Source organism: Colletes gigas, unplaced genomic scaffold (assembly GCF_013123115.1).
Source record: "Colletes gigas isolate AHSC1104 unplaced genomic scaffold, ASM1312311v1 Colletes_gigas_Sc00040, whole genome shotgun sequence".
Classification (NCBI taxonomy): Eukaryota; Metazoa; Arthropoda; class Insecta; order Hymenoptera; family Colletidae; genus Colletes; species Colletes gigas.
In genome coordinates this window covers 1,498,109-1,524,025 of record NW_025106669.1, presented here as the reverse complement: position 1 = coordinate 1,524,025, position 25,917 = coordinate 1,498,109, and the positions used below count along the sequence as shown (strand labels likewise).

Below are 25,917 nucleotides of genomic sequence, written 5' to 3'. Positions count from 1 at the left end.
GGGTTAAAAAATAAGCATTCCTCCAAGCTCGCTCGTTGCTCGTCGATTAGCATCGAGCACGGAACGTTAATCGTAAACTGATTAATTCGTTCCCAATTAAGCGTCCCGTGGCCATGAAAAATGCACGGCGAGGCGATCTTCTTCCAAGAATGCAATTGTAACGGACGGTACGTCGTACGGTACGAAAACACGGACAACGATGCAAATCCTAGCGTTGGGGGAGGGGAGCGCTCGAGAGAGAGAGAGAGAGAGAGGTCGATGGGTAGTGGCTGGCCGGTCATTGGCGCGAGCGAGAGGGGAGGAGCCACCGTAACGCGGAGAGTTCGAGTCAGCTTGACGGTGCCGGTCGCCTCAGTATGCCGCGCAGCGCGCAGGCTCGCGTACGTGTATTCTCTCTGTCCCCCCTCCACTCTCGTTCACCGGTCTCTCTCGCTCCGGGTGTCTCCTACGCACAGCAGCGCGGCTGGAATACGCAAGTACAAACATCGATACAACTGTTTACGCGTTCTCGTTGTTCCGCGTGAATCTTGTTTTTTTCTCTCCGTCCAAAATTCCGGTGTCGTACCGAGTGCAGGCCACGAATTCGATCGGGGGAACCTGTTATCGACGCGTGTGCGTGTGTGTGTGCGCGCGTGGAGCTCCGTGACACAGTGACACCGTACGTGAGACGAAAGCGCCCCGCGTCGAAAGAGCGGGAAACTACGTGTGCGTGGAACGACGACGATTTTGAATCGGCCCGAGGATGGTGAAGTGAAGGATTCCAACGGTTTGCGAAACTCGCAGAGAAACGACGGCGCTGAAATGTAGCGAGTGTATCCCCGCGCGATCGATACAGCGCCACGGTAAATATCAAACTGTTCGTATTTACAGCGCGAACCGACAGCGTCGAGCTTCGTGCATGAACACGATCGATGGCGTTTCGACTGGTACGACGAGGATGCCGTGAAATCAACGACTGATGGAACGTGAGAATGAATGGCCTCGAGTTGTTCGGGAAGCGCTGTATCCCGGGGCGCCATCTTGGTCGTACAAATCGCGATCGTTGATCGAACGCTGGATAGTTCGAGAGTGGGTGCAACACCCCGGAAGATCCCCCCATCGTGTTAATATACAAGGTGGCCAGAAAATCGCGGGAGTCGAATGGAGCGGCGCGGAGAGGATACGAGGCGCTTTTATTTTTAGCCAATCGCGAGAACCGGTTCCCGGAGTCGGTCTCGGGCTGGAACCACGAGGTAACGCGCGTATATAGAGAACGGTTTTAGCTGAAAAGGGACAACGCGATATAAAGGTGGAGTTATGGTACTCGTTGGAGGAAGAAGGATAGAGAGAGACGGGAACGTGGAATTCGCCTAAGCCCGATACAACCTCTCCCCCTGCCCCTTTACTTTCTCTTTGGTGGTATCGATTGCGTGCATGCACGCGGGGAGCGCGGGGCGTGATTCGATCATCGAGCGAGACTACGACGACGCGATGTTTGTCGTCGATGTAATTAGTCGACCTTGATACAAGCGCTAGGATATCGGCAAACGATTCGAATCGACGCGAGGAAGCAACCAGTGGTGTGTAAAGTGCGTCGGTGGGAAAATCGACTGGGACAGATATTGTTGCGTGTGGGACGGGATCGACGAGAGACGAGGCATGAAGAATGGCAACCGATTCGAGCAACCGTCAAGACGTAAGGGCGGTCGCCACGACGACCACCGATCCGCAGCGAAGCGAAAAGCGCGCCGTCGCGGCACGAGGCGCCGCCGGTGCTCTGGCCCTCAGTATTCTGGCCGTGGTCCTCCAATCGGCGGCCACGGCGACCCCCACCTGGGGATACTTCACCAATCCTGACGGTGAGTCATGCTTTTGAAATTCCGAAGATCGTTTGCCCCGCGTATTTCCTCGATTCGACGACGAGAAAAATCCGATTTTCTTCTGGCTCGAATTCACCGTACCGATAGTGATCGATTATCGATTTACAGACGGTTTTCAGCGCTACGCTCGTTTTTACTCGGGAACGGTACAGAAATAGTGCAATTTTACCAGTCACGCTCTGGCAAACATTAAGCCTATTTTATATTTAACACTAGATTGCCCAAGGAAATAATTTTGACTGCTTTTTAATTTCAATTAGAAAAAGAATTATGTATATAATGACACAATTTCTTAGAATTTTGTGACTTTTTGTAGAACATATAAATGCGTTTATTAATAATTGTAGTTACCTCTCCCCGCCCTCATTTCCGGTATACCTATATTGCCTAAAAAAGCAGTCATTTTGACTGCTTGGGAAATTTTAAATAATCAAATGACTCTTATTATTGAATTGAGTAAATTTCATATGTGACCAGTTCGACTCTGTATTGAAATAACAGTTTTCATTTTTGTTCGCTAACCAACACATGATAACATACAAGTACATGATAAATTGTCGATTTGGGCTTACCTAACCCAGACCTAATCCAGATCTAATCCAGACCTAACCCGGATCTAATCCAGTCCTAACCCAGACCTAACTCAGATCTAATCCAGACCTAACCGAGACATAACCCAGACCTAACCCAGACCCTGGATCTGGGTTAGGTCTGGATTAGATCTGAGTTAGCTCTGGGTTAGGTCTGGATTAGATCTGAGTTAGCTCTGGGTTAGGTCTGGATTAGATCTGAATTAGATCTGGGTTAGGTCTGGGTTAGGTCTGGATTAGATCTGAGTTAGGTCTGGGTTAGGTCTGGATTAGATCTGAGTTAGCTCTGCTCTCTCTTTATATAATAGTATAGATTTACTATTTAGGTTTCTAATTGAAGTTGGAACAATTGAATATTAAAAACTATCCGTAACTACAGTAATGAAATTACTAATTATTCTTTCATTAAATAACTAACATTGAAAATAAACATGTATAATCAATGCCAAACGCTAGAATTTTCTTCAAAACTCCTATCGAAATATAAACAATTTACTATTTAGGTTTCTAATTGAAGCAAGTTGGAATAATTGAATATTAAAAACTATCCGTAATTACAGTAATGAAATTACTAAATTAATTAACATTGAAAATAAACATGTATAATCTACGTCGAACATTAGAATTTTCTTCAAAATTGCAAATTTTTCCTGAGACTTTAGAGCTGTATTATAAGTGGTGCATGAAATAATTTCCAAATGGCGGGAAATACGAATGAAGAAGGTTTCCTTTCATCACTTTTTACCGCGAATCTGATAAAATCAACGAAAAATATTTCTTCTCGATCTTTCAATGTCATCTAAAGATCACTTATATGTGTGTTTTAAATGGAATGCTATACTTCTGACTCATTGTCAGTATTACGAGTAAATAAAAAAGAAGATTCAACACGTTCGAAGTCACCTTGAAATAATCCAAGGCAGATATTCAAATAGGTGGAAAACAAGCCGTACATACTTTATCGCTTTATTCGATGAATTAATAATCGTTTCAAAATGGACTCTAACTGCATCCACTATATAGGGAATATTGCAGGAATATTTGTGTGTAAAATTTGAAATATTTTTGAGTTATTAGAATACTGGTAACATTAATTTAAATATTTTTAATAATTTCATTGCGATGTTACAGGGAAAAATTAATTTAGAAATATTGTTCTGTCTATGTATTAACGATTTATGTTTTAGTTATTCCACTTATGAGCTTTTATTTTAGTCGTACCAATTTATTATGCAACAAGTTATTAATAAGCTATTAATTAGTAAAATAGTGGTTTTTTTTTTTTTAATCTTTATCAATCTTTCAATGTGTAATTGAATGTAAATAATTTTTAAATATAGAAAGATGTAAGAGTGTTGTCAAAATTGATAATTATAAATACAATTACAATTCAAAAAATTTGTCCTTAGAATACATTATTGTAATTTGATTAAGAAAGAAATCCTTTTATTAGGAAAATTAATTCTCCTAAATTAATTCTAAAATGTGGGAATTTTAAGAAGATTACGAAAATAAATGCCGAAAGAAATTTTAGGTTATGTAGCTTACAACGTGACGTAGCAGTCGAAGTATTAAAACGCAATTAGAGGAAAGAAAGTACAAAAAATGTGGAATTTGAAATATAGAATCCAACAAATATATAAAAATAGGCTGTAGATGCAGTTATAGTCTATTTTGAAACGATTATGTATAATGCATTATATCAGCTATTTCGTGGGCCACTGTATGGATGACAGGATTCATCATTATGATGTTAGGGAAATTAATTCTCGAGTTAAGACATCGAGAAAAATAAATTCGGATAAAATTTGTGAATTTTAACAAGATTAGCGAAAGAAATTTTAGGTTATGTAGCTTACAACGTGACGTAGCAGTCAATGTGTTAAAAAACACAATTAGAGGGACGTCGAGAAAATGGGAATTTTAACACTGGAAAGACTGAAACTTAGTATATACCTATATTGCCCAAAAGCAGTCAAAATGACTGCATCGTGAAAGATTAACTAATGTGTAAAGAAATTTGTTTAAAATTAATTTTTAATATTATGGTATAATATTATGAATTTAGGGCGCAGAAATAAAATAAAGAACTTGTTAGAACATGTATCACTGCATCGCGGATATACAGGGTGTTCGGCCACCCCTGGGAAAAATTTTAATGGCGGATTCTAGAGGCCAAAATAAGACAAAAATCGAGAATACCAATTTGTTGATGGAAGCTTCGTTATAAAGTTATTAACGTTTAAAGTGCCGCCCTTACTGAATTTTTTTCTCGAAAATGCGCATGATTTCGGGGGTATGTCTGTTCACCAAAAATGACTGTAATCGAACCCTACAACCGAAAATAATTTTTCCACAACGATTTGCAATTTTTTAATTTTCTCGAATAATTTCACACCTTCTCTATTTTTTTTCTCGAAAGTGGGCAGGATTTCGTGGGTGTATCTAATGACAAAAACTGATTGTAATTGACCCCCGCAGCCGAAAATAATTTTTCCACAACCGATTTGCAATTTTTTTTCTCCGTTGAAAAATTTAGGCAGCTAATTGGATTTTCAGTAAGGAATTTTTTTCTCGAAAGCGCGTACGATTTCGGAGGTATGTGTAATGATAAAAAATGATTGCAATTGATCCCCGCGACCGAAAATAATTTTTTTTAGAACGATTTGAAAAATTTTTTTTCGCCGAAAAATTTCACCACCTACTCGATTTTTTTTCTCGAAAGTAGATAGGATTTCGGAGGTACGTGTACTCACCAAAAATGATTGTAGTTGACCCCCGCAACCGAAAATAATTTTTCTAGAATTATTTGAAATTTTTCAATTTTGTCGAAAAATTTCACATATTCTCGAATTTTTTTCTGGAAAATGGGTTGGAATTCGGGGGTATGTCTATTCACCAAAAATTATTGTAATTGACCCCCGCAACCGAAAATAATTTTTCTAGATCGATTTGGAAAATTTTAATTTTGTCGAAAAATGTCATACCTTCTCGAATTTTTTTCTCGATCATGCGTAGGAATTCGGGGGTATGTCTATTCACCAAAAATTATTGTAATTGACCCCTGTAACTAAAAATATTTTTTTCAGAATGATTTGAAATTTTTTAGTTTTGTCGAAAAATTTCACACGTTCTCGAATTTTTTTTTCGAAAGTTGGTAAGAATTCGAGGGTATGTCTAATGACAAAAAATGACTATAAGCGACTACTGGAATCGAAAATAATTTTTCTAGAGTGATTTTAACTTTTCAATTTCACCGAAAAATTTAGACTGTCGATTTTTCTTAAAAATTCGTTTTTGATTTTTAGTAATTTTGTTTGACGCCCTACGGAAATTTTGACTAATACTTTTTTATAGGTACCTATGGGCTTAACTTCAGAAAAAAGTTTTATCAAAATATGTTCACTATTCTAGGAGTTATGGCTGTTAGAAAATTGGACCATTTTTATGAGGGTTTTTCTAATTTTACGAGGTCAAAGAACAACTTTCTCAATATTGTTAAAATTTGTACATATTCTTCACTAAGATACACGTTGTTTGCCGTTTGAAACATTAAAATCGTCCAATCCGTTCAGATGTTATGATTTTTTAAAGATTCGCCTAAGTGACATTCCTGGCCATAGAATATATTTTCAGTAAGGAATTTTTTTCTCGAAAATGGTTAGGATTTCGAGGATATGTATATTGACCAAAAATGATTGTAGTTGACCCCCGCAACCGAAAATAATTTTTCCAGCACGATTTGAAATTTTTGAATTTAATTGTTAATAACTTTTTAACGAAGCTTCCATCAACAAATTGGTATTCTTTATTTCCGTCTTATTTTGGCCTCTACTATCGCTCATTAAAATTTTTGCTAGAGGTGGCCGAACACCCTGTATAAAGAGAGAGCCGATTAGCAGTAGCAGTACTGCGATGTCACCGCCAGGTGGCGGAGCGTCTCGAGCGCTTTCTCGCGAGAGAATTTCAGTATCGCGGATATATATGCCAGGACGATCGTTTGGTCATGAATTATAGATATTTGTGTTGAATGTTGGTTATTTAATGAAAGAATAATTAAATTATTCTAATGATGAATTGTTCCAACTCGTTTCAATTAGAAACTTGAAAACAGTTAAATTGTTTATATTTCGATAGGAGTGGAACAATATTAAAATAGAAACTATTGTATGCCAATATTTGTATTCCACGATAATTAGTCTAATTTCTCTATAATCTCGTGTGATTTGCTAGCAATTAATTCTGATAATACAAATAAAAAATATTGTGATATAACTTCTTATATTAGAATAACTCCCACAAAATTATTTTAAAATACAAAAAAACTGTGTTACTTGCAAAATATTGTGATATAGCTTCTTATATTAGAATAACTCCCAGAAAATTATTTTAAAATACAAAACTGCGTTATTTGCAAATGAGTTTTATCAGATTATCGAAATTATAAGCGTTTTTCCTGCATCGAGTGAAATTACAGTAATCCATATCGAAAAACATTCGAAGAAACTATTCCTTTCACATATTATATTCGAATAGATAACCTTCCATGCATCTGTTCTTTACACAACTGTTACAAGGCCAGTTGTAACAGCGTCTATAGACTGTCTTTGTACACTTGTTCAATTATTTTTGAAAGCTATACCCCACAGTGAAGTATTAGAATAGTTTGTCCAGGGTGATTAAAAATCGAGAAACGATTGGAACATAGTCTATGATGAGAAAAACCCCATAGAAATGGTCCAATTTTCAAACGGCCATAACTTCTACAATAGTGAACCTATCTCAATGAAATTTAGTATGGGAGTAGAGCTCGCGGGTATCTACAAAAAAGTACTAAACAAAATTTCCGTAGGACGTCGAACAAATTTATTAAAAATAAGAAACAAATTTCTAAGAAAAATCGACCTGCTGAAATTTCGACAAAATTAAAAAATTTCAAATCGTTCTAAAAAATTATTTTCAATTACAGGGGTCAGTTACAAACACTTTTGGTCAATCCTCAAATTTATATTTTATACCAAAAATGAGGAAGATATGCTTCGTTCACAGTTACGTAACATTTTATTTGAAAATTCATAATGAAAAGGACCTTCTTCCTACTAGCTACGTACCTGCTACACTCATTCACAGATACACCTGCTACGAACGATCACCCGTTCACACAGGTATAGTGTTTATCACGGACGGAGTATCGTAGTAACCACCTGCTAGGGTCACGCACACCGTTTTCATTCTCGTTGCATTCATCAGCGACCACCGAGCACACGCAGGCCATATCAGAAACGTATAAGTTATTATTCCAATGTGAATGCGCATAAATCTATTTAAATACGGTATAATTCAATCGTTTTTAACCAAATAACTATCAAACGATCTCTTTATTATAATTATCGAATCGAGTCGTAATATCGTTGCTTTTCGTTTCCGTTTGCACTAAAATTAATAGCAATGAGAGATCATGATTGCGTGAAATTGCAAATGAAGGCACACGTTTGGGTACAGAGGTGAGTTATTAACCTAAAATTGATTGTTGAAGTAAACCTTACACACGATAAATCAAGATTGTAATACTTCTTTACTCAAAATCAAATTTTTAAAATTGTAATATTGTATATGTTACCGTGAATGACCGAAATTGGAGAATGTCAACTTTCACCGGGGAATGTCAACAGATACGAAATACGTCGGTGAAAGATCGAATATTTCATTACATTGTTGTACATTCGGACCCTCTCTGGTGTGTGTCGACAATCACAGATATGCTTTGGTGGAGGTCCAAAACAGAAGAGTCAAAAAACAAGCGACTGGCTCTCTCCCGCCAAATCCTTTGTTCTGCTCTGAGTCAATCAGCTTTGTCAGTCTTATGCAAGCTTTGATAACGCGAGCAACGTTTTCTTAATTTTTTTTCCGATACCCTAATTTATACTAAATGGATACTGCAGTAAATCGTGATCTTTTTCTAACCCAGACGTTAACCCAGATCTGATTCAGATCTAATCCAGACCTAACCCAGACTTAATTCAGACTTATTCCAGACCTAACCCAAACCTAACCCAAACCTAACCCAGACCTAACCCCGTTATCAGCAATGAATTGGTCTGGGTTAGGTCTGGCATAAGTCTGAATTAAGTCTGGGTTAGGTCTGGGTTAGGTCTGAATTAAGTCTGGGTTAGGTCTGGGTTAGGTCTGGGTCAGGTCTGAATTAAGTCTGGGTTAGGTCTGGGTTAGGTCTGGGTTAGGTCTGAATTAAGTCTGGGTTAGGTCTGGGTTAGGTCTGGGTTAGGTCTGAATTAAGTCTGGGTTAGGTCTGGGTTAGGTCTGAATTAAGTCTGGGTTAGGTCTGGGTTAGGTCTGAATTAAGTCTGGGTTAGGTCTGGGTTAGGTCTGGGTTAGGTCTGAATTAAGTCTGGGTTAGGTCTGGGTTAGGTCTGGAAGAAAAATTAGATTCTCTAATTAGCAAACTCGTCTTTTTAACAGTAAATTAAGACCTAACCCAGACGTAACCCAGACTTAATTCAGATCTAATCCAGACCTAACCCAGACCTAACCCAGAGCTAACTCAGATCTAATCCAGACCTAACCCAGACCTAACCCAGATCTAATTCAGATCTAATCCAGACCTAACCCAGAGCTAACCCAGAGCTAACTCAGATCTAATCCAGACCTAACCCAGATCTAATTCAGATCTAATCCAGACCTAACCCAGAGCTAACTCAGATCTAACCCAGACCTAACCCAGATCTAATCCAGACCTAACCCAGACCTAACCCAGATCTAATTCAGATGTAATCCAGACCTAACCCAGAGCTAACTCAGATCTAATCCAGTCCTAACCCAGACCTAACCCTGATCTAATCCAGACCTAACCCAGACCTAACCCAGATCTAATCCAGACCTAACCCAGACCTAACCCAGATCTAATTCAGATGTAATCCAGACCTAACCCAGAGCTAACTCAGATCTAATCCAGTCCTAACCCAGACCTAACCCTGATCTAATCCAGACCTAACCCAGATCTAATCCAGACCTAATCCAGACCTAACCCAGATCTAATTCAGATCTAATCCAGACCTAACCCAGAGCTAACCCAGAGCTAACTCAGATCTAATCCAGACCTAACCCAGATCTAATTCAGATCTAATCCAGACCTAACCCAGAGCTAACTCAGATCTAACCCAGACCTAACCCAGATCTAATCCAGACCTAACCCAGACCTAACCCAGATCTAATTCAGATGTAATCCAGACCTAACCCAGAGCTAACTCAGATCTAATCCAGTCCTAACCCAGACCTAACCCTGATCTAATCCAGACCTAACCCAGACCTAACCCAGATCTAATCCAGACCTAACCCAGACCTAACCCAGATCTAATTCAGATGTAATCCAGACCTAACCCAGAGCTAACTCAGATCTAATCCAGTCCTAACCCAGACCTAACCCTGATCTAATCCAGACCTAACCCAGATCTAATCCAGACCTAATCCAGACCTAACCCAGATCTAATTCAGATCTAATCCAGACCTAACCCAGAGCTAACTCAGATCTAATCCAGACCTAACCCAGACCTAACCCAGATCTAGGGTCTGGGTTAGGTCTGGGTTAGGTCTGGGTTAGATCCTTTCAGAAAGAGAGGCGAAAAAGTTACGTCACCCTTGTGACGTTTTATAGCGACTGAATTACGGGGAAGAAAATATAAATCTCCAACATGTTCAACACTCACCATTAGTGCATGGTGAATGTCAACATTTACCGGTGTAAGTCATAAATAAGGGTGTTTAGCAAATATTTCGGACATACACTAAGCGACTATGTGAATGTTGACATTCACCGGTGAAAGTCGACATTCTCCAGATTTCGGTGTTTCACTGTAACATATATACATTAAAATACAAATAATATTACTAAATAAATAAATCGTTTTATAAAAAATTTCATTTCTTTAAGTCTACTTATGTTTGAGAAGAAGTGTAAATTTTTAAAATTGTAATATTGTGTATAGATTATGCTCAAAAGTGTATTAATATTTTCATGTTAACTTGCCTGAGTTAAGTACATACATACATACATACATACATACATACATACGTCTCAACAGTCAATTTTATTTAAAAAAAAAGTTATTTCAATCTTCAAAAAAATTATCGAAAACACTAAATATTTAGTTATCGAGATTATATTTATATTTAAATCACGTCAACTAAAAATTTCATTCATGGACTATTTATTACAGAAAATACTATGTATTTACTATCAAATTATATTATTTATCATTGTTTTTAAATGTGGTTAATCGTTTCGATGCTTTGGAGAAATTCAATTGTCTTTGAAGTTGATAACATTACCGTTTATCGATAATTTCTATTGTAAGTTTCGTGCACAACGAAGTTGGCTAAAGACGCATTTTATTATTAGTGCACAATGCGTTAGAGCGACGCGAGAATTCTGGTAGTAAAATTGCTCTGTTTCCTTTTACGACATATTCACTGATGGAAGTAGCGTGTGCTCGGTAGCGTGCGCCTGCGAGTATGCGCAGAGGAGTGTGCCCGAGTGAGAACGCGCAGAGGAATGTGCGCGAGTGAGAACGCGCGCATGAGCGTTGCGTCGCTTTCCCACCGAGTTCGTTGCGTGCTCGTCGTGCGTTGTTGTATCACTTCTGTATTGTTCGTTATTATTAAACCGTTATATATATATATAAGGTTATTATTTTATAGCTAGGGTTACAGAATAGACCATCAGTGTTACTCTGAAAAATAGAGTTTTATTCTTATATTTATGATGTACATTATATACACTATTTACACTAATTACAACTTAATAGAGGAACAACAATATAAGTCTATTCTCTCTCTTAACTATTCTAATTATTATACTAATGTATTTTACTTTATTTCCGATTCTGCTCTCGCTTAACGTTTGTCTTCGCACGTGTTCTATTTTTCTCTCTCTCTCTCTCTCTCTCTATCTATTCGTTATCTTTCACCGGTTACTTCCTTTCCTACGCATTACCTTAAGAGAGCGCTAAATCATTAGTGCGCGCAATTTAAATTAAAGAAAGTACACTTTCTTTACATATATATGTATCCAACAATCATTCACACTTCCCCATAAATTCTGCCCTGCTTTATGAACGGTTTTTACGAAACATATCGACAGTATCGATCGAACTCTTTACGATCGTGTATACGATACACATTCCAATGACTCGCGATCGACCGCATTAGAGCTGTTCGACTGCTCCGGGGGAAAAGCCAGCCAATTACACGAATATTTCGAATTCCACTCGACCCATTCGAAGCAATTTTGCAAAACGCTCCAATAAAATGTGCAAGCTTATTTATTTAATTGCTCGTTAATAAATTTTCCTGTTAGAATATATACAGGGTGTTCGGCCACCTCTAGCAAAAATTTTAATGAGCGATAGTAGAGGCCAAAATAAGACGGAAATAAAGAATACCAATTTGTTGATGGAAGCTTCGTTAAAAAGTTATTAACAATTAAATTCAAAAATTTCAAATCGTTCTGGAAAAATTATTTTCGGTTGCGGGGGTCAACTACAATCATTTTTGGTCAATATACATATCCTCGAAATCCTAACCATTTTCGAGAAAAAAATTCCTCACTGAAAATATATTCTATGGCCAGGAATGTCACTTCAGCGAATCTTTAAAAAATCATAACTTCTGAACGGATTGGACGATTTTAATGTTTCAAACGGCAAACAACGTGTATCTTAGTGAAGAATATGTACAAATTCTAACAATATTGAAAAAGTTGTTCTTTGACCTCGTAAAATTAGAAAAACCCTCATAAAAATGGTCCAATTTTCTAACAGCCATAACTCCTAGAATAGTGAACATATTTTGATAAAACTTTTTTCTGAAGTTAAGCCCATAGGTACCTATAAAAAAGTATTAGTCAAAATTTCCGTAGGGCGTCAAACAATATTACTAAAAATCAAAAACCAATTTTTAAGAAAAATCGACAGTCTAAATTTTTCGGTGAAATTGAAAAGTTAAAGTCACTCTAGAAAAATTATTTTCGATTACAGTAGTCGCTTATAGTCATTTTTGGTCATTAGACATACCCTCGAATTCTTACCAACTTTCGAAAAAAAAATTCGAGAACGTGTGAAATTTTTCGACAAAACTAAAAAATTTCAAATCATTCTGAAAAAAATATTTTTAGTTACAGGGGTCAATTACAATAATTTTTGGTGAATAGACATACCCCTGAAATCCTACGCATAATCGAGAAAAAAATTCGAGAAGGTATGACATTTTTCGACAAAATTAAAATTTTCCAAATCGATCTAGAAAAATTATTTTCGGTTGCGGGGGTCAATTACAATAATTTTTGGTGAATAGACATACCCCCGAATTCCAACCCATTTTCCAGAAAAAAATTCGAGAATATGTGAAATTTTTCGACAAAATTGAAAAATTTCAAATAATTCTGGAAAAATTATTTTCGGTTGCGGGGGTCAACTACAATCATTTTTGGTGAGTACACACACCTCCGAAATCCTATCTACTTTCGAGAAAAAAAATCGAGTAGGTGGTGAAATTTTTTGGCGAAAAAAAATTTTTCAAATCGTTCTAAAAAAATTATTTTCGGTTGCGGGGATCAATTACAATCAGTTTTTGTCATTAGACACGCCCACGAAATCCTGCCCACTTTCGAGAAAAAAAATAGAGAAGGTGTGAAATTGTTCGAGAAAATTAAAAAATTGCAAATCGTTGTGGAAAAATTATTTTCGGTTGTAGGGTTCGATTACAGTCATTTTTGGCGAATAGACATACCCCCGAAATCTTGCGCATTTTCGAGAAAAAAATTCAGCAAGGGCGGCACTTTAAACGTTAATAACTTTTTAACGAAGCTTCCATCAACAAATTGGTATTCTTGATTTTTGTCTTATTTTGGCCTCTACTATCGCTCATTAAAATTTTTCCCAGGGGTGGCCGAACACCCTGTATAGCAACGCGTATGAAGGTGGTGGTGGCGCCACTGGTAATGACTGCAGAGGTCCGTGGATCGTAACCACGCTGTGCTACCATATTATAACTAGAAAAAGAGGTGTATTATATCAGTAAAATAAAATAAAATAAAATCTTTGCAACAAACCGTTCGTTAGTGTTTATTTTTAACATTCACGAAAAATAAAAGAAAAGAAAACACCAAGAAACCTGAAAAACAAATTTTAAAAAATCTTGAACCATTATCATAAGCGTTACATAAATGTTCGATTTACGCTGGTTGATCTGATTTGAATCTATAAAAAATCGATGTTGTTAACATTCCTCGAAAGTGTTTTACTAAAAAATTGATTTTTTAAAAAGCAACTACAAAACACACTATTTGATATAACCTCTAATAACTTCAGAAAAACAGATTATTTTTACATATTTCGAGAATGGTCCTAAAAAGATACAAATTTCTCAACCATAAGTAGACTTAAAAAATGAAATTTTTATAAAACGATTCATTTATTTAGTAATATTATTTTCTATATGTTTAATATTCGATTCCCTTGATTTGTTTTTCGTGTTATTTCATCTCTCGATTGGAATTCTTGTTTAAAATTGGAACCGGTTGAAATTCGAGCTAGTTTTACAATCTTATATGCCATAAACGCGTGGAACCGTGTCGTTATGGCACTGTACGTGTGAAATACGCGTCTGGCGAGACTTTCTTCGGAACATGTAGACCTCGAGCTCGGTGGGCGTGAAGCCTGTGTTGGGATTGTGCAACCATGATGCCTTGATATTCGTGCTTAAGGGTTGGAACGGATATCGACGAGCAAAGGAAAGAACAACGGACCGTAAAAAGCGATAAAACGATTCAACCAGTCGTTTTTAAGCAACCTACATCCGGTTCTATTCACGTAATCCCAGACAATAGAATTATATAATCATAGACTATGGTCTATTCGTTTCTCGATTTTTAATTACCCTGGACAAATTATTTTAATACTCTAAAGTGTGGTATAGCTTTCAAAAATAATTAAACAAGTATCATAGATTTTATTGGATTTGTTAGATTGTTGCATACATATATATGTAGGATCATACGGATCAAGGATTGAGAAAAAACCCGTTGGTATTTTAACGAACGAATATATTTAACAGAAAAGAAAGACAGACGATAATTTACAGGAATGCTTCGACGTGCGCTTCTCTACGTCTCGACGAGAACTGCCCGTTGCCGAACGTTTCTCCAGCTCGTCGGCTCGTCCACGTTGTCCGTTAACGTAACGGTCGGGCCAGCTGAGTCAACAATGTCGCCGAACGTTCGCGAAACGAAGACACACGAAAACGAGAGCTTGTCTTTTACACGCGGCACTACGATTCACTCTCGTTACATTGTAATCATTCTTCGACACGTACCGAACCCACATATATATAACGGTTTAATAATAATGAACAATACAGAAGTGATACATGTTGGTGCACGCAACAACGCACGACGACCACGCAACGAACTCGGTGGAAAGCAACGCAACACTCATGCGCGCGTTCTCACTCGCACACACTCCTCTGCGCATACTCACAGGCGCACGCTACCGGGACGTGTAACAAACTTCCATCAGAAATAACAAATGAATATCAAATCGAATCTCGGAACTTCTCTGGACACAACAGTCGTGCCAATATTATAAATATTTACACAAGTGTTTCATAGAAATATTAAATTCAAAAGTGTGCCAATAGATTAATACATTGTCACATTTTGTGTAAACAATCGAGTCGTTCAAACATTTGTAAAGATTGATTTTTCTCAAGTTTGATCAAATTCAAGTTACTTGGATAATCAAATGCTTGACTTGGTTGGGTTAGGTCTGGGTTATGTCTAGGTTAGGTCTGGGTTAGGTCTGGAATAAGTCTGGGTTAGGTCTGGGTTAGGTCTGGGTTAGGTCTGGATTAAGTCTGGGTTAGGTCTGGGTTAGGTCTGGATTAAGTCTGAGTTAGATCTGGGTTAGGTCTGGGTTAGGTCTGAGTTAGATCTGGGTTAGGTCTGGGTTAGGTCTGGATTAAGTCTGGGTTAGGTCTGGGTTAGGTCTGAATTAAGTTTGGGTTAGGTCTGGGTTAGGTCTGTATTAGGTCTGGGTTAGGTCTGGGTTAGGTCTGAATTAAGTCTAGGTTAGGTCTGGGTTAGGTCTGAATTAAGTCTAGGTTAGGTCTGGGTTAGGTCTGAATTAAGTCTAGGTTAGGTCTGGGTTAGGTCTGGAAGAAAAATTAGAAAATTTAATTAGCAAACTCGTCTTTTTAAGAGTAAATTAAAACCTAACCCAGACCTAACTCAGACCTAATCCAGACCTAACCCAGACTTAATTCAGACTTATTCCAGACCTAACCCGGACCTAACCCAGACTTAATTCAGACTTATTCCAGACCTAACCCAGACCTAACCCAGACTTATTCCAGACCTAACCCAGACCTAACCCAGACTTAATTCAGACTTATTCCAGACCTAACCCAGACCTAACCCAGACTTAATTCAGACTTATTCCAGACCTAACCCAGACCTAACCCAAACTTATTCCAGACCTAACCCAGACCTAACCCAGACTTAATTCAGACCTAACCCAGACCTAACCCAGACTTAATTCAGACTTATTCCAGACCTAACCCAGACCTAACCCAGACTTAATTCAGACTTATTCCAGACCTAACCCAGACCTAACCCAGACTTAATTCAGACTTATTCCAGACCTAACCCAGACCTAACCCAAACTTATTCCAGACCTAACCCAGACTTAATTCAGACTTATTCCAGACCTAACCCGGACCTAACCCAGACTTAATTCAGACTTATTCCAGACCTAACCCAGACCTAACCCAGACTTATTCCAGACCTAACCCAGACTTATTCCAGACCTAACCCAGACCTAACCCAGACTTAATTCAGACTTATTCCAGACCTAACCCAGACCTAACCCAGACTTATTCCAGACCTAACCCAGACCTAACCCAGACTTAATTCAGACTTATTCCAGACCTAACCCAGACCTAACCCAAACTTATTCCAGACCTAACCCAGACCTAACCCAGACTTAATTCAGACCTAACCCAGACCTAACCCAGACTTAATTCAGACCTAACCCAGACCTAACCCAGACTTAATTCAGACCTAACCCAGACCTAACCCAGACTTAATTCAGACTTATTCCAGACCTAACCCAGACTTAATTCAGACTTATTCCAGACCTAACCCAGACCTAACCCAGACTTATTCCAGACCTAACCCAGACTTAATTCAGACTTATTCCAGACCTAACCTAGACCTAACCCAGACTTATTCCAGACCTAACCCAGACCTAACCCAGACTTAATTCAGACTTATTCCAGACTTATCCCAGACCTAACCCAGTGCCAATACTTTTGTTTCGTCGAAAACTGTCCTCCGTGTATTTGTTACTATTTTTCATTGTTACAAGTCTACTTAACCGCCTTGTTTCGCGTGATACTTAAAGTTCAAACCTCAAACTTATATTTTATACCAAAAATAAAGAAGACGAGCTTTATTCACAGCTACGTAACATTTTATTTGAAAATACGCTCTGTGCCAATACTTTTTGTAAATATATGCCCTGTTCGACCCTCTTCTCGAACTATAATGGCTACCGTAAACATACTGTCTGCAAATCTCCTATTATGGAGCTTCTAGATTCTCTTGTAGACGTTCTCGAAGTACATAAACATTGACTGTGTGTTGTATATAAAGAAATTTAAGTAAATCTTCAAAATAAAGGTCTGGGTTCGACTGTTACAAAATTGCTACAAGATTCACAAAATTCACTTTTCATTCATTTATGAAGCGATGAAAACACAAAAACAACAGAGTTTATATACTCGATATAACTCACAATGCATTCCATTTCACCTTTAATCGCGACGAAATCGAGTTTCGATTAAAACTTTTCTCCAAGGATATTCACGTATCGATCGTTCTGATCGCGCTTAGAAACGATCCTAGAACTCTCTGAATTGAAAATATAATAATCTTCCCAGCGTGAAAGGCGCTCTCGTACATTGTTTGCAACGTAAAGTTGACACATTTCGGAAATATATGTGTTTACACGCGCACCGCGATTTAATTTTCTCTCGATACGTCCAACGTGAAACGAATTTCTCGCGTACGGAGAGGAAAATCTATAACGTTTAATTTATCCCTGGTATAATTAAATCCAGCGGATAATTGAAACGCGGCATCTATATTTAAATTACCTTCGCGTCCCTTGATCCAACGATTTTCCTTCGAACGCGACCGTTTTTTAAATCGATCTCACCTGCGTATGAATCTAACGCGTACTGTTTTAAATGATAGTTCCGGCGAATAGAGTTAATGGCCCGCGTGGATGCAACGTTAACGGGACACGTCGACTCGATTAGAAAGGAATGTTGATACTCGCGCGTGTTCCTGGCTATGGACGCGATCTTCCATTGATAATTTCCATAAACATGTTGCTTGTCATACAAAACGTCGACAAAATTGACAGTGGGATTCGAATGAGCAGATTAGCTACACGAGACGCTTAGATAATTGTTGATTTCCTATACATAGAACCACAAAGTCGTCGTTATAATGTCTCTTTAATATTAACACTTCGATTTTAAATAAAAATTTCGATTTTAAATAAGTGTAAACTGCATAATTTAAAGTTTGTCTTTGGTACTTATCTTCGTAACCACGTTGTACTTCGTGATATACAAAGTGCACAAATACATTGTCGATTTTTCTTAAAAATTCGTTCTTGATTTTTAGTAATTTTGTTTGACTTTCTATAGAAAAGTTATGTAATACTTTTTTGTAGGTACCTATGAACACTACTTCAGAAAAAAATTTCATTGAAATATATTCACTAGTATAGGAGTTATGAACGTTTGAAAATTGGACCATTTTTATGGGAGCTTTTCTCAATTTACGGTGTCAAGGAACAACTTTTACAATATTTTTGGAATTTCTACATATTCTCCGTTAAAATACGCGTCATTTGCCTTTTTGAACATTAAAATCCTTCGATCCGTTCAGAAGTTATGATTTTTTAAAAATTCGCATGAAATTTCGGGTAAGCATTTCTTTAGATTTCCGGTAATGAATTTTTTTCTCGAAAGTGCGTGGGATTTCGGGGGTATGTCTATTGACCAAAAATGATTGTAATTTACCCCTGCAACTAAAAATAATTTTTCCAGAACGATTCGAAATTTGTTTTTTCGTCGAATAATTTGTCCACCTTTCTGAATTTTTTTCTCGAAAGTGCGTAAGATTTCGAATGTACGTCTGTTGACCAAAAATGATTGTAATTGATCGCCCTAGCCAAAAATAATTTTTCCAGTAGGATTTGAAATTTTTCTTTTTCGTCCAAAAATTTAGGAATCGAATTTTCTTAAAAATTCGTTTTTCATTTTTAGTAATTTTGTTCGACGCTGTACGGAAATTTTGTCTAATACTTTTTCGTAGGTAGACCCCCATGAGGACATTTCCACAACCAATTTGGCGGTTGGTTGGTAAATCGTAAGCTATTGTAAGCTTTCACAACTCTTATCCACGAAGTTTGTCTTCGTTAGCCAGCAAACCAATTAACCGACTAGCTACTCTGAGTGGAATGGTCTCCTTTATCGTCATCATAACGCAATACGCGAGATACACGGTGGCGAACAGAGATTAACCTGGAACAATGAAAAACGCCGTCGAATAAAGTGAACGAACGCTAAGATTCATCTCTCGATGCTCATCGTCCTTGTTCGATGTCTATTTTCACGCGACAAGGGTGTCTTCGCGTTATAGAGATGCATCAAGAATCGATGTAACATTCAGAACGCCACGGCCCAACGCGACGTACGCGATACAATCGTGAGAACAACTCCCCCTGCACTTTCCAAAGAATGTCATGGACGGAACACACGTACTACGCGTAGATATCTGTTTACCTAATTCCGTTACGCAAGAATGCTTTCAGTTATTGCTATCGTCCCCACTTGTAACAGCATTTCTCTCTCTCTCTATCTCCCACCTCCACTCTATCCTGTCCTCGTTCCTAGTAAATAAATCAAAATCTAAAATTAAACGAGAAATTTCTCTCCTGAAATATACGCTAAAAGCGTGTGGCGATTTAAATTCCGTGCTTACTCGATCGGTGAACAATTTTTTTTTTTTTTTTTTTTATGTTCGACGCGTGGGTGAAAAACTACTTCCAAAGTGGGTTACGGAGTGGAAATTGTTCGAATGAACCGTATAATGAGCACCGGTATACCGCAGAAACGTAATCCTGGAAGTTGTAATTTTTATGTGTATGAAATATTAAGCTTCAGAGGCAGTGGATTTCATTTCTCAGGCTCGTTTCTGTCGTCGACTTATATTTGTAAGAAAATGTGTTCTGAAAGGTCTGTAAAGTAAAATATTATTTACGTTATTCAGCAGTTGGATTTATGGACCTTGTGCAAAAGCAATTTATTACCAGACGATCGTCCTGACATATATATCCGCGGTAATGCAATTCTCTCGCGAGAAAGCGTTCGAGAAGCTACGCCACCTGGCGGTGACATCGCAGTACTGCTACTGGCGAGGTATCGCGCGGGCCGTTAACGCTTCTAATCTGGGTGTCCATTAACTCTTCAAAAATATAAAAATAAATTTATAAACCTACAGTAATCATTGCAAATATAACCCGAGAATTAAATTTTGCGATATAGAATGATTTTAGTGATTTTCGTGTGAATAAATATTGGAAAAATGGGGCAAAAAAATCTTGATTGAATTTTAGAGTTTAGATGAGAATGTGACATAAGAAATCCCTGAATATAAAACTAAAATTAGAAGCAGTGGTTCTTTAATTTTATTAAATTTATTAAATTTATTTTTCTAAATAAAAATAATATATAACATAATATAAAAATAAAACATTGATTTTAGATAATCGTAAAATACATAGCCAAAAATTGATCTCAGTTATTTTTATAATATCACTAAAATTCATATCTCGTTTCGAGAATGAATTTTCTCTGTTAAATATGAAAGTGTTCATGTGTGGATAATGTGGCAGTTAAAACAGGCCCATTTAACACACTTTTCCTTCAAATTAACACAGTACAAGATTTCCAACAGAAAAAATTTATTTTTGAATTAAATACTGTCCTTGGAAATATTTAATTTCGAATAAATTTTCCATTGCAAACTAACGTAAAATTGGCTCTTCTCGATGGCTAATTCTTTACTGATCACTATCATTAATTTTACAAGCTCTCTGTAAAATTATTTATCCAAAACTGAAGCTTCATGAGTCCAGAAAAAATATTGTTTGGGTTCAAATAGACTCGGAATTTTAAAGTACCAAAAATTTATTATTAATTAAATATTGTAATTGGCAATATTTATGCTTGTTCTCCCAATAGTAAACTCATTACTTATCACTACCATTAAATTTACAAGCTCACTGTAAAATTATTTATCCAAAACTAAAGCTTCACGACTCCGAATACTTTCTGGGTTAGGTCTGGAATAAGTCTGAATTAAGTCTGGGTTAGGTCTGGGTTAGGTCTGGAATAAGTCTGAATTAAGTCTGGGTTAGGTCTGGGTTAGGTCTGAATTAAGTCTGGGTTAGGTCTGGGTTAGGTCTGAATTAAGTCTGGGTTAGGTCTGGGTTAGGTCTGAATTAAGTCTGGGTTAGGTCTGGGTTAGGTCTGAATTAAGTCTGGGTTAGGTCTGGGTTAGGTCTGGAATAAGTCTGAATTAAGTCTAGGTTAGGTCTGGGTTAGGTCTGGAATAAGTCTGAATTAAGTCTGGGTTAGGTCTGGGTTAGGTCTGAATTAAGTCTGGGTTAGGTCTGGGTTAGGTCTGAATTAAGTCTGGGTTAGGTCTGGGTTAGGTCTGAATTAAGTCTGGGTTAGGTCTGGGTTAGGTCTGAATTAAGTCTGGGTTAGGTCTGGGTTAGGTCTGGGTTAGGTCTGGAATAAGTCTGAATTAAGTCTAGGTTAGGTCTGGACTTAAAGTCTAGGTTAGGACTTAATTCAGACTTATTCCAGACCTAACCCAGACTTAATTCAGACTTATTCCAGACTTAACCCAGACCTAACCCAGACTTAATTCAGACCTAACCCAGACCTAACCCAGACTTAATTCAGACCTAACCCAGACCTAACCCAGACTTAATTCAGACCTAACCCAGACCTAACCCAGACTTAATTCAGACCTAACCCAGACCTAACCCAGACTTAATTCAGACCTAACCCAGACCTAACCCAGACCTAACCCAGACTTAATTCAGACCTAACCCAGACCTAACCCAGACTTAATTCAGACCTAACCCAGACCTAACCCAGACTTATTCCAGACCTAACCCAGACCTAACCCAGACTTAATTCAGACCTAACCCAGACCTAACCCAGACTTATTCCAGACCTAACCCAGACCCAACGAAGTTTTTGGGTCACAATTGACCCAAAGAAGTTTTCGGGTCAAAATAGATCCAAAGAAGTTTTTGGGTTAAAAACGTTTGCAGAGCAATTTTACTGTGCGAGATATGTCCAGTCTGAAATTTCGAGCACCTCTGACGGCTCTATTCGTTTCCAAATGGCTTCTCAAGAAAGTGCAAAGCGCCAAGTTTGAACCAGAGGGCCCAGGGGCCTAGGAAATGCAATGTCGTAACACAGAGGGACAGCTACATGCTGATGGAGAAATCCCACCGGCTTATAATAATGTATCGTGTTCCGTTACGGACGGGCCTGTTCACACTGGTAAACGAGAGGCTCGCGTGGACTATAACTTTTAGAGGAAGATGGCACAACGAGTGAGAGCCAGGTACTTAAAGGCCGTTGCACTCGCGAACTGGCAAGACTTTCCTGGCCCTGCATAGCGGTACTCACACACTCCTCTCTCTCGTTGCACGTACGCCAGCACACGAACGCGCGCTGACAGTGTGGCATACTTGTTTTCCCCCCCCTGGCAATAATAGTGTGTTACGTTGCGGCACATTGTGCCGCTTCAGGAATCGACAATGACACATCAATTTGGTCTGGCAGGAGAATACGTAGCGCACAACAGGTTTTCCTTCCAAGCAGGACGCGCGTCGGCCAATCGAATCGCTGGACGCTGGTTTGCGCGCGAAAATTACGGAGACGCCGTGGTGCTCGCGAGTGGCTTTTAATTTTGTCCATTCGGACGGTGAGAACATCCTGTAAACAATGGAATCGTGTGCTCGGAGAAATTTCACATTGTTTTATGCCGTTTGTCTCGTAACTACGATAGTACGGAAGGAATAAGAGTCTTTTACGCGAAGTTCCTTTTCGACAAATTAATTGTTTACACGGAGAATTAAAAACAGTTACAATATCGGTATTTTTATTTCGAATAATTGTTAAGCAGAATTTTTAAGCATATCGATTTAGTGTTATGTGTTCAGCTACTAATGATTCGTAAAATGAACCTCATATGTGATTCATAAATTGAACATTTCTATTCCGAATAACTGTTAAACAGAACTGATACTTTTGGGCATATCGATTTTGTAGTGTTACGTACACAGCTACTATAGCAATGATTCGTAAAATGAACCTCATATATGATTCGTAAATTGAACATTTCTATTCCGAATAACTGTTAAGCAGAATCGATATTTTTAAGCATATCGTTCTCATAATGTTACGTACTCAGCTACCATAGTATTGATTCGTAAAATGAACCCCATATGTGATTTGTAAATTGAACATTTCTATTCCGAATAACTGTTAAGCAGACTGATACTTTTAGGCATATCGATTTCGTCGTGTTATGTGTTTAGCTACTATAGTAATGATTCGTACAATGAACCTCATATGTGATTCGTAAATTGAACATTTCTATTCCGAATAACTGTTACGCAGAACTGATACTTTTAGGCATATCGATTTCATAGTGTTACGTACTCAGCTACCATAGCAATGATTCGTAAAATGAACCCCATATATGATTCGTAAATTGAACATTTCTATTCCGAATAACTGTCACGCAGAACCGATATTTTTAGGCATATCGTTTTCATAGTGTTACGTACTCAGCTACTATAGCTTCGTAAAATGAACCCCACATGTGATTCGTAAATTGAACATTTCTATTCCGAATAACTGTTACGCAGAACTGATACTTCTAAGCATATCGTTTTCATAGTGTTACGTGTTCAGCTACTACAGTAATGATTCGTAAAATGAACCTCATATATGATTCGTAAATTGAATATATCTATTCCGAATATCTGTTACGCAGAATTTTTAAGCATATCGATTCCGTAGTGTTACGTGTTCAGCTATTACAGTAATGATTCGTAAAATGAACCTCGTATGATGATTCGTAAATTGAACATTTCTATTCCGAATAACTGTTAAGCAGAATCGATATTTTTAAGCATATCGTTCTCATAGTGTTACGTACTCAACTACTATAGCAATGATTCGTAAAATGAACGCCATATATGATTCGTAAATTGAACATTTCTATTCCGAATAACTGCTACTCAGAATTTTTAAGCATTTCGATTCCGTAGTGTTATGTGTTCAGCTACTATAGCAATGATTCGTAAAATGAACCTCATATATGATTCGTAAATTGAACATTTCTATTCCGAATAACTGTTAAGCAGAACCGATATTTATAAGCATAGTGTTACGTACTCAGCTACTATAGCAATGATTCGTAAAATGAACCTCATATATGATTCGTAAAATGAACATTTCTATTCCGAATAACTGTTACGCAGAATTTTTAAGCATATCGTTTTCATAATGTTACGTACTCAGCTACCATAGCAATGATTCGTAAAATGAACCTCATATATGATTCGTAAATTGAACATTTCTATTCCGAATAACTGCTACTCAGAATTTCTAAGCATTTCGATTCCGTAGTGTTACGTGTTCAGCTACTATAGCAATGATTCGTAAAATGAACCCCATATGCAATGAATCGTAAATTGAACATTGAATTCCCCTCGAACAAAACATGAAAAAGAAGAATTAAAAAATTTCACCTTCACTGCACAAAAAATGAACCTGCCATCCAGCGACGTTCATCTTAAGAATCACTTCTATAATCCGGTCGATTACCAATAAATCCTACTACCACGTTCACGGAATATTGCAAGCAGGAATATTATTCATATTCCTTCCTTTTTAAAAAACTTGTTTCCCTTCATAAAATTCCATATACCACTAAATATTTGAAACGTTACAACGTTCATTCATAAATCCGCTAAATACCGTTTACAAGCTTCATCGATTCGATCGCGTCGAACCACTCAACAGCAACATTTACCACATTCGTTCCACTTATATAATACGAATTAAACTCATTTCACGCGTCGCGCGGCGTAACGAATGGATCCGTGCAAGATGGCGACGTTCGGTCGAACAGGTTCGTTGTAACCGTCGCCACGACAGGTTTTCTTCGAGGAAATCGTCCACCCCGGAATTATTCCAACGTGCATGCGTTTAGTATTAAAATTCGAACGATTTTAGTGCTCCTTTTCTCTTCGTTTTTCACCATCTACTCGTTTATCTGGACAACCGGTCTTCGAGTCGTTTATTTGCCATCGTTCGACGCGATATCTCATCGAATCTATTAACCTACTTCGACCGGTTCTTACGTGTTCCGGCAGCTCTCTGCAACGATCGAATAACCACCCCGAGCTCGATCTTAATCTTTTTACCACGCTGACTAACGGAGACACTCGTAGGCACTCTCACTTTTTCCACGCGAAATTACAATCGACATTGTCGTTTCATTAAGCAAATCGGGGAACCTACTCGATTACTCGATCATCGTGTCAGATTTCATACTCTCACAATCCTTCTAGTTTCAATAAAATTCTTCGTTAAAGCTCACGATGTTTTCATATGATACGAATGGACACGTTGAATTTATAATCGAGAATTAAAATTTCTTTGGTTATAATTAGATTGTGGTTCTTTATGCAAATTTATATTTTTATTGATGAATTGATTCTGTGGAAGATTGTTTTAATCCCTAAGTAATAACGAATTAAATTCTATTTAGTGCTCCATTATGATTCCTCGATCATTTACTATTTGTTTAGAATTATTCATAAAAAAAATTCGTTTTTAAAAAAACAAAGTACACTTGCATTTTATGAACTGTATTTTCAAGATGAAATTGCATAAAAATCGTTCGATTACAGATCGATATTACTGTTTTATTTGCAACGATAGATTTCATTGGTTTAGTTTTCATCATTGTCGCGGAGAAAAGGTGTAATTAGAGTCGAAGCGCGAGGATGAACGAAAAATGGTCGTGCAAACGCCGAACCTAATCGCCTCGATCGCGGAACCTTTCCGGTAGCTCCCGTTTCTCAGGCTCTGATTATCATTTTTGTTGCACGCGCTGGTGGCTCCCCGTCGCGTTTCACGCTGGTACGCATGCGCGCGTAACAGTATCCCGGAGCCACCTACTTACACCTGCGTTGGCAGCTAGTTTCCCCCCGGCG

At 37.8% G+C, this 25,917-nt stretch overlaps 1 protein-coding gene across 1 annotated transcript in view; it reads left to right on the top strand.

Moving 5' to 3' along the window:
- Window positions 1-375: 375 nt before the first annotated feature.
- LOC122402834 overlaps window positions 376-25,917 on the top strand; it is a 76,336-nt gene continuing 50,794 nt past the window's right edge. The window contains exon 1 of the mRNA XM_043405957.1: window positions 376-1,838. Coding sequence (XP_043261892.1) covers window positions 1,646-1,838 — 193 coding nt within the window. The 5' untranslated portion in view covers window positions 376-1,645. The remainder of the gene's footprint in view (window positions 1,839-25,917) is intronic.